General features: G+C 49.8%; 1 protein-coding gene across 1 annotated transcript in view; it reads left to right on the top strand.

Moving 5' to 3' along the window:
- The first annotated feature begins 5,351 nt into the window (after positions 1-5,351).
- PXDNL (peroxidasin like) overlaps positions 5,352-10,194 on the top strand; it is a 344,128-nt gene continuing 339,285 nt past the window's right edge. The window contains exon 1 of the mRNA XM_090039946.1: positions 5,352-5,666. Coding sequence (XP_089896072.1) covers positions 5,506-5,666 — 161 coding nt within the window. The 5' untranslated portion in view covers positions 5,352-5,505. The remainder of the gene's footprint in view (positions 5,667-10,194) is intronic.

Raw genomic sequence — 10,194 nt, 5'->3', positions numbered from 1 at the left:
AGTGCTCGCTTGTAGCTCGCAGCACCTGGGGCAGAACCGCAGCCACAGCTGCCAGGGCGCAGCTGGGACCCACCTGCCTGGGAGTGATTCCTGCGGCCCCTCCCACCCTGCCCAGGGTGCCCCGCACCCCCATGCAAGGAGCCCCACACCCCCATGCAGCAGCTCCAGCCACCCTCCCCCAGCCCCCCTCTCTGCGTGTGGCTGCTGCCCCCGCCTCGCTTCTGCATCCGGCCAAAAACCTGTGCCTCAGGTAACCAGCACTTTTAGTTTACCTGCACCCTGTAACCACTCCCGACTTGTGCTGGTTAACAGGGATTTTACTGTACCCGATAAAATTGAGCGAACTGAAAAACGGGTGCAAATCAGTAAAAATCAAATAACTTCAATAAAAAAAATCAGGGAATTTCAGTGAAAATCAGTCAAAACTGAAAATGCGGAACACTAAGAATTCTGCACGCACAGATGAGGAAGCTGGGTCCCATTCCTGGCTCTTTCAGTGACCTGTTGGGTACCTTTGGGTTAGTCATTTCACTGTCCTGTGCCAGTTTCCTGCTTTGTAAAACACGGTTAGTGATATTGGCAATCTCTGCAAGATGTAGGGTCAGAAGGGACCTAAGCAGATCTTCAAGTCTGACCCTCTGCCCTGGGCAGGAGAGAACCGGGATCATATGACCCCAGCTAGGTAATTATCAAGTCTCCTCTTAAAGACCCCCAAGGTAGGAGCCAGCACCACTTCCCTTGGAGTTCCTAGCCACCCTGACTGTGAAGTAGTGCCTCCTGATGTCCAGCCTGAACCTACTCTCAAACAACTTATGGCTGTTATTTCTTGTTACTGTGTAAGGTGCTCAGGGAACAGGGTCTCTCCCATTCCCCATTGGTCCCCCCCGGTAAGTTTATAGACAGCCACCAGGTTCCCTCTCAGCCTTCTCTTCTGAAGGCTGAAGAGGTTCAGGTCCCGTAGCCTCTCTTCGTAGGGTCTGCTGAGAAGACGGATCATGTGAGTGGCCCTCAGGTTGGTCTGACAGGACCTGCCCCTAATTAACCCATGCTGGTTGCCCCTGAGCATCATCCCCACCCCCGGTTCTTCACAGATGTGCTCCTGGATGATCTTCTCAAAGAGCTTCCCCAGAATCAAAGTAAGACTAATGGGCCTACAGTTGCCCAGGTCCTCCCTCCTCCCTTTTTTGAAAATAGGGACCACATTGGCATCTGGCACCTGGCCAGAGCACCATGAGAGCTCATAAAGCCATTCCAGGGGCCTCGTGATAACCCCAGCCAATTCCCTCAGCAACCTCGGGTGGAGAGCATCCGGACCTGCTGACTTGAACACAGCCAGAAGTTCCCTAACTTGGTTCTCTTTGACCCTAGGCCTGGCGGAGTCTCTTCTGAGTCTGTCCTTAATGTCAGTGGCGGAGTCCCAGACCCTGCACAAAAAAAATGGAGGCAAAGAAATTGTTAAAAAGATCTGCCTTTTCCTCTGGTGCAACCACCAGATTGCCTCGCGTATCCTGCAGGGGCCCCACATTACCAGGTGCTGCCTTCATACTCCCTATGTATTTAAAAAAGGACTTTTTGTTGTCCTTGATGCTAGCTCTAGTTCCATAATCTGCCTTAGCTTTCCCCATAGCCCCCCTACAGACCTGAGTGATAAAAATATACTCCTCTTTGGTCATAGCCCCTCCCTTCCACTGGGAATACACCTCCTTTTTGGCTTTCAGGCATTCCTGAATGCCTTTGAGGCCGGGGGCGGGGTGTGGCACTCTTGCCCCTTTTTGATTCTTGTTGGGACTGTCACCCCTTGGGCTTGGAGGATTGTTTCCTTAAGGAATGACCACTTGTCTTGGACACCCAGTTCCCCTACCTCCCAGGACCCCAGTGCCTCTCCTACCAATCTCCTCAACTCATTGAAGTTGGCCCTCTTGAAGTCAAGGGCTACAGCCTTGCTGCAGGCCCTTGCCAGCCTATGCTGGATGGTGAATTCCAGCAGGTGATGATCACTGTCGCCCAGGTGGTCAAGGACCTGGAGTCCCCTCACCAAGTTGTTGCCTGTGGCCAGGACCAGGGCCAGCAGGGCATCCTCCCTGGTGAGACTGCACCTCCTGGGTTAAGTGGAGGTCCTATATCTCGGCAAGGAACCTTTGTGAGTGGTCCGACCTGGCTGACTGCTCCTCCCAGCAGACGTCCTGGTAATTTAGATCACTCATGACTACTACATCCCTTGCCTTAAGTGCCTCCGCAAGCTGACCCAAGAATTTTGTGGTCCAGCTCTTTCCCTTGGTTGGGTGGTCTGTAGCAGACCCCCACCATTAACTCCCTTTCCCCATGACCCCCCTGTATTCTGACCCAGAGCATGTCAGCCTGCCTCTCCTCTGATCCCATCCTGTTAGTTGAGGACATGAATTGCTCTTTGGCGTAGAGTGCCACACCCCCGCCTTTCCTACCCACTCTCTCCTGCCTGTATAGTCTGTAGCCCCTAATGGTTACTGCCCAGTCATGGGATGAATCCCACCAGGCTTCTGTGAGCTCTACTATGTCCAAGTTTGTACTACCTATCCAGAGGACAAGTTCCTCCTGCTTATTCCCCATGCTATGAGCATTAGTGTAGAGGCATTTAAGACCTTGTATTGGTGCATGCAACACCCCCTGATTCTTAGGACTATCCTGACCCCTGTCACTTACCTGGGTACTCATTGTGCATGTCACCTGTCTTGGCTGAGAGGTATCCTCATGCCCTCCTGTGGCCCCATCCCTTGGAGAAGCTAGTTTAAAGCATGCTATATGAGATCAGCCAACCTGGAAGAAAAGACATGCTTGCCTTTAGGGGAGAGATGTAGCCCATCCCTCCCAAGCATGCCACCTACATGAAAATGTGGGTCGTTGTCCAGGAACCTGAGGCCTGCTTGCCAGTATCAGCCCCATAGCCACCAGTTAAACTCGCTGATGCAGGCCTCGTGTTGCCATCTGTGTCTGCTTACCAGGAGAATAGAGAATACCACCTGTGCCCCTGTCTCCTTGAGCTTGGCCCCCAAGGCATTGAAGTCCCCGATGATGAGGGCCCAGTGTTTCTTCTTCCTGGTGCTCCCTCTCTGCACTGTCTATGTCTTGCGTGGAGTGGCATTGTTCCCGTTGGAGGCATCCCCTTCATCCTTCTCCTCCAAGGCTGCCAGGGCCTCATATCTGTTCCTGAGTTGTACCTGGGGAACCTCCACCACGCTAGCCCGAGAAGCCCTGGTTCTGGTGGGTACCTTCTGCCACTGTGTACAGAGTCTGTATGCTGGATACCTGGTCCTGCAGTGAATGGAAATAGGTGTCAGCCCTGAACCCCTGCAGCCTGCTCACCTCAGCCTGGAGTGCTCTCACCTGCTCCTCCAGGGCACTAAGCCGGGCACAGGAAGGACAGACAAGGGAACCACCAGACCCCTGCCCTACCTTCAGCCTCTGGTCCCTGCCAGGCCACCCCCACAGATAGGGGCTGCTGACCATGCCATGAGGTCCCTCTGGGCAGAGGCCCCAGAAGAGCCCAGGGCAGGTGGTGCCATTGGGGCTTAGCAGCTGCACTCTGTGTCTGTACCATGTCCGTGGAGCTTAGTATACTTCTCTCGCCTGTTGGAGGCTCCTTCTGGGCTGCTGCCTTACGTGAATGCCAGCACAAACGTCGGTGTGCCCTTACAGAGTGCACCTGTTTGTGCATGCTGTCTACATATGGCTCGGGAGTGTGACTCCCTGCCAGCTGAGCTAAAAGGGAGTGAAGGGGGCTTCCCCTCCAGATCTGCGTCAGCTGTGCTGGCTCCCTCTGTCCCACTTACCTTCGGGAGATCAGCTACTGCTGCCCCCCCACTGCCTCTGCTGCTACCGCTGCCGCCGGTGAGGTCTGATAAAAAGCTGAATATAAGAGCAAGGTTTTATTGTCAAGGTGGGACTCTGCTGGGGATGATTCTCCTGAAGGACCACCCATGGAGCAAACAGCACATTAGGAAGAGCACAAGTGAAGGAGTGTTCTAGCCGCTGAGGGGAGGGGAGGGGAGGGGAAGGGAAGGGAAGGTGGTTCCTTTTTTTTTTTTTTTAAAGAAAGGAAGCACAGTGTCATCGATCTGACTTGCTGGAGGGCCAACAAGCAAATTGACAGTTGCCCTGTGCAATTGTTCCCTCCCCCTTCTCCTTCCCCTTGCAAAGGGATGGCTTGCCAGCTTTTCCCTGAGAGCATGAGGTCGGTGTTAGCTCAGTGGGGTCTGAAAGTGGAATGCACTGCACCTTTCACACCAAGCAAAATAATTCAGCATAGGCACAAATGACGCCGGGCAAGCAATCTGTTTGTTTTCAGATGGCTTTTCGGTCTGGGTTGCATTGCTTTGTAACTTGGCATTCGCTTCCGGCAGTTCTGTGCCCGTCCCCCTGCCCTCTGAGAAGGGTGCCTCTTTGCAGGGATGCTTGGATTTCTTCTCTTCAAACAGAACCAGACACTGGAAGCTCCCAGGCCAGGGCCCTGTCTTTGTTCATCCAGTACCCTGAAGTCAGGGTGCCTAATGGTAGACAGAAAGAAAAGTGCTGACTTCTGCATTTCCAGGCAGCTTTACCGGTCTGCAATGAGTTGTCTGTCTTGGAGAATTCAACTGCAGCAGTCCCCGTTCCTCTCCTCTGGCATTATTTCCCCCTGCTTTTCCCCTCTTCCCTCCCCACCCTAATTCCCACCGATTTACATGCTCACCGACATCCTGTCACACTTTTAGCTTCTTTCATTCCTTGGCGCTCTCAGAGCAGCAGATGCCGCCAGGGCATTTCTACCCGGCCTTTTTCGCCGGGCCGAATGTCGCCTGCTCCGCACGCGAGCCGACGTGCGCGGCGCTGCGTCACCGCCAGTTGCACACGTGGCGAAACGCGCGGCAACACCGTGTACAGCGTGCGAGTGCAAAAGCGCCCCTCCCCCCCGCTATTTTCTGCGCGCTTCGTCCCTCATGCCACTGCACCTGTCGCAGCGCTGCGCGTCTGCGCGAAGCACCCGCCGCACGTGCGTGTAAAAAATAAATCCAAAAATAAAGAAAAATGCCTCTTGTGCCTGAAGGCTGGCAAAGGGCTTTTACTAGACCGGCGGAGTAGTTGCGGGGGTGGGAAAAGGATCGCACCTCCCCAAAGAAGCTCGCCTGCGCTGACGCTGCAAGCCCAAGCAGGCCCCTTCATGCATCCAGGCAGGGGATCACCTGACAGGATGGAAAACAACTAGCTGGGCCGGGAGGCACACATTTGGGGGTGGTTTTTTTTTAAAACAGCCCCTAATTTAGAGGCTAAATGAGAACAAGCCGAATACCGCCGGCCCCCAGCAGCCGGCCCGCGGAGGAGCGGGTGGGACGTCCCCTGGCGGCACCGGGCCGGCCCTGCCCTGCCCTGCCCTGCCCTGTAAGGCGATCCCGGCCGCGCTCATTGGCCCCGGCCGCGGCCGGCCCGCCGCTGCTGGGGGGGGGGCGGGGGGCGCCGGCCGCTCTCCCGGGCCGGGGCCGGGGACCGGGAGAGATGGAGCCCCAGCGCCTCTCCCTGCTCCTGCTTCTCCTGCCCCTGTGGTGTTGCCCGGCCCTCTCCTGCCCCAGCCGGTGCCTCTGCTTTAAGAGCACCATCCGCTGCATGCACTTGATGCTGGATCATGTCCCCCGGGTGCCACAGCAGACCTCAATCTTGTAAGTAGCCATCCCTCCCCTGACACGGGCCCAGGCTCGGGACTGCTCCTCCCCGCTTTGTGACAGCAGCCTGGCACAGAGGCGGGGGGAGATGCTCCCTGGGAGCTGGCTGGTCCTGGGAAGGTGGAGACCCAGTGCGGTGGCTCCCAGGAGGATCCCCTTGGCCACCTCTATGAATGTGTGAATGAAGGCTTTTTGTTCTTGCAAATAGCTAGTTGGTCTAATAAAAGATACCGCCTCTGCCACCAGTTTTTCATTCCTTTTGCCAGTTTAGACCCAATCAGGATATTGCCCCTCTCTGTGCACCCACATCAGCACTCCCTTCAGGGTGCACAGAGGGGGTGGTATCCAGGCTGCAGCAGTATGGACCTAGAGTGACAGAAGGAATTAAAAACTCGTGGCAATGGTATCTTTTATTAGACCAACTAGATAGATGCAAAAAAAAAAAAAAAAAAAAAAGGTTTATTTGCAAGCTTTTGGGCATGGCGCCATTTATTAGGCATAGGAGAGTGCAAAGATTTGTAAACGTTCTCCTAGGTAGAAATGAGAATCCATATTTCACAGCAGAGCAGTGGGGGGTGGTGCACAGTTGTGAAGCTGCTGGTAGGGCTGGAGGGTGAAAGCAGGCAAGTAGGGATGTGGGGAAAGGGCTGTGGAAGGTGGAGGACCGGCACTAGAGGAGTGAATGGGAAAGTGGGAGCAGGATGAGTTGTTTCAGGGGGTTTGGAGAGGTTGCGGCGGGGGGTGAGTGATGTCAGGGGATGTTTTATGCTCTGAAATGTGGGGGCAGTAGGCAGGATCCTGGGAAATGAGCCCGGCTGGGCGTGCAACTGGACAGGATGGGAAACGAGCAGTGAATTTCCGTGGCTGCCCTCACTGGCTGCAGGTGACGCTTGGCTCCAGGGGAGTTCGCGGAAGAGGGTCTGAAGCTGCTTTGTGTCTCCAGGGGTTTAAGTCACAAGCACACAAGGGCAGGTGTTGGGAGGATGTGAAGGAAAAAAGGAATCGTTTGACCCAGGATATAAATCTGTGTGGAAAGGGGTCTAATTCCTGATGCTGAAACTTCATCCGCTTTAAAGAGTTGAGCATTGCTTCACTGGAGTCTGAAATGTCATGGTGAGGCAGATAAAAAAGATTCAATGAGGTTCTTGTGACACGGCAGACCGTTTCCAAGTTAAGCTGCAAGGTTCATGGGGCAGGGACTGGTGTTTTGTTCCATGCATTTATCCTAAGTGGTTTGTAGTCCCTGACGAGGCCTCCCTGGTGCTCTGGTAATACAAATAATAAATGCAGCTGAACACATGGAAGCTTGAGCATTCTGCTTGCTGGCAGGCTGAGGATGCACTGTGTAACTGTTTTTATTGCCTAGTTATCTCTGTGGAGGGTGGATTGCAGAGCAGCTGCTGATGTTCGCTTGTCAGGCTGGGCTTTGTGGGGTTCCATCCTGCATCTAGGCAGGGATACCCATTTATCTGGTCATGAAATGGGACATGCACATCATTGCTTTGAAAGCAAGCTTCGCTGCACAGCCAGTAATGACAGATGTTTTTCAGCTTGACTGCCTTTACTGTCATTTAGTTCAGGTTCCCACATCTAACTTTTGCTCTCCTTATGTTTACATATCAGAGGGGAGATGCTTGGACACATTTGTATTGTGGGAGCGGAAAAGGATCGAGTAACGTAGAATAATAGTTTACAATGGCATGAGATTATCAAAATGACTGTTATTTCAGAGTGTGTTTTTGCAGGTGATTAAGATAACAAGCTAAAACCTCTCTGCAAATTGTTTAAAACCAGAGCTAGTCTACTATTTTAGCCAGTTAAACTCATCATGGGTAAACTCGCTCAGTTACCCACCTGGTTTTTGTGTGTGAACATGATGATCTATTTTGGCAGCCATGATGTTACCTTTAGAAAACATTTGCTAGCCTTCCAAGAACTTTGCAACCATTGCTATTGAAACTGTTAAGAAGAGACAACAACAAAAGCAGTCTGACTTTAAGCTTTGTCAGAGAGAAAAAGACTGGGAATTGAGTAACAGTTAGACTGACAAGCAACTGAAGACTGAATTTTTTTTGAGAATGAACAAAGGTTTGGGTTTTATTTTTGATTCAAGTAAGAACCACATTAATCTTCAATATTGTGTGTTCCTGGAAGGTCCTAAGGAGTGAGGTGCACAGCTGTGACGCTCTGTATTTGTTCTTTTAAAGCCTCTTTCCTGAGGGTCAGTCAGATCAGTTAAAAAATCATCCTAACTCGCTTAATTTGCTTTTCAATAGAAGACAAGAACAGTGCCTACTTGTGACATCTGCCCACATCTGACTGATGCCGGGTCTCTTTAGAGATTCAATCCTTTGTGGTTTCAGCAGTGAAATTAAACAGGTAACTGAAATGACACTGTCAAAGGGCTGTGGCCTATCATTACATTACTGATATTATTGGTAGTACTGGAGGGACAATCGAGCGGAAAGCCCCATGCCTACCCGCAGTTAAGTACTGCTCAGTGTCAGAGAGCCCTGCCCCTGTGCAGAAGACAGTGAGTCTGCCTCCACAGAGCAGTTTGCAGGTCAGGGCCAGAGGCTGATGAGACAGTCTTGTCACAAGCAAGTGCAGGTATGGCAAAGAGCAAAGGAGGTAAAAGCCAAACAAGAACTTTAAAATACATGTTGTATTTGTGAGATAAATAGTCCAGAGAAAATTTCGGAACACTTCTCCCTTCGTTGAGGTGCTTTACAATTCTAGCTATGTGGAAATGGCCCAGTCTGCAAGAGACAGATAAAAAGAGATTACGGTCAGAAAAGGCCATTAAATCACCTAGTCACTTACTCCCATATATCACAGTTCAGAGAATTTCATCCAGCTAGTCCTGCATTTAGTCCAGTAACTGAAGTTTAAAGTTTTCTTCCCAAAAGGCACTGTGGTTTGGTACGCAGAACTCAAAAGATGGAGAATACACTACTTCCCTTGGCATCACAGCTAAAGTTTCCAAAGAGGAAGGTTGGTCATGTCTTGTTAAGTATTTTACAGTCTTTGTGATAAAGAAATAATGTTTGGGAAAAAAGCAGGGTAGAAGAGTCAAAAAGAAAGTTATTTAAGAAAGAAATTTCAGAGTATACCTAGAAATTCAGATAAAGCCACTGAATATTAACAGCTTTGTTTTAAACAATTTAAAGCAATGAAATAATACCGAAGGTTTATGACAAACAAACAATATCTTAAACTCCCACAACATACCACATTTAGATAGGGAGAAGGGTTCCCAAAAGAAATAAGCATGTCAGATGATGAGAGAGGAATAACAGCAGCTGTTATGAGGAACAGATCTGCTTAATTAATCGTAGGGAGAAAATTCTCAGTATTGGACAGGGTATCAAAACGACATTTTAGGGAAGGGTTACCTGTGTCTGTCTTTTTTATTATCAGCAGCTCTAACCTAGTCTGTCAAAATGCCCAAAGCTGCTTCTCTTTAGGCATGGGCTAGTTCTGTTGTTTTAAATGCATGATCAGATGCGTTTGAAATGTCAGGCGATATGAGCCAGCGTCTTTAATATTAACGAAGTTATATATGTGATATGCTTTCCAAGGGGGTTTAATGGTATGAGTTCTGTCATAAAGCAGTGGAAAATATAGTTTCTTCACTTGCTGGTTCTTGAAATGGGTCATGCCATTGGGAATTATAAAAGCTATTGGTAAAGAAATGTCTGGTAACAGGCAGAGTTTTCTTTCTTTCTTTTTTTCATGCAGACAAACTGCTCATGGAAAGCGCGACATCACTTAACTTAGTTAAACTGACTGTTTTTAATGAAGTCACCGACATATGTCTACTGTGAACTTCTATGATAGGTTTTATGGGATAGGGATATAAAAATGGAATATTCATAGAAAAAGTTGAGGAAATAGGTGCAATTTATAAGTGTGATTTGAACTTATCGTCCATTTAACCTACAGCTTTCAGGCAAAACTTTTAAAATCCTATTTTGGATTTTCCTGTTTACTTCAGGTTTCCTTTCAGTTATTAGGAGATGCATTTCACTCGCTTGGAATAATTCCATACTATATTTGTGGAAACTTTGTGCATTGTGTGGAAATGGCTAGCTTGGCCCTGCCCCTCTGTAGAGAGGGAGTGAACCATAAAGATGACAGGCCATTGGCCTAAAAAGAGATTTTTCTCATTCAAAAGAACGGTCCTGTTGCCTTAAAAACAAAATAAGATTTTCTTTGTGTATTTTTGTTTGCTATATGCCAGTTCTCATTGCAGCTGTTATCTATCAGACCCAACCTAGATTATTAAAATTGCCCCTTAATGTAACTGGTATTCAGATGTATTTCTGCTTTTCATGCCTGCATGGTTCCATGTGACACAGCTGACGATAATGTTTAGCAAGGTCTTTTTGTTGTTGCTGCTGCTATGTGAACAGGCACTGTCATAATTGTTGTTTGTCCAAGGGCATTCAGAAATAAATGACTCAAGCCAGAAGTGTGGGAAAGAGTGCTGCTAAGCTAGCAAGCACAGAATGGTGTGAACGTA

The sequence above is a fragment of the Crocodylus siamensis genome, chromosome 3, assembly GCF_052110815.1.
Source record: "Crocodylus siamensis isolate JL-2025a chromosome 3, ASM5211081v1, whole genome shotgun sequence".
Taxonomy (NCBI): domain Eukaryota; kingdom Metazoa; phylum Chordata; order Crocodylia; family Crocodylidae; genus Crocodylus; species Crocodylus siamensis.
The sequence above is the reverse complement of the archived record's forward strand: the minus strand, read 5'-3'. Positions and strand labels throughout refer to the sequence as shown.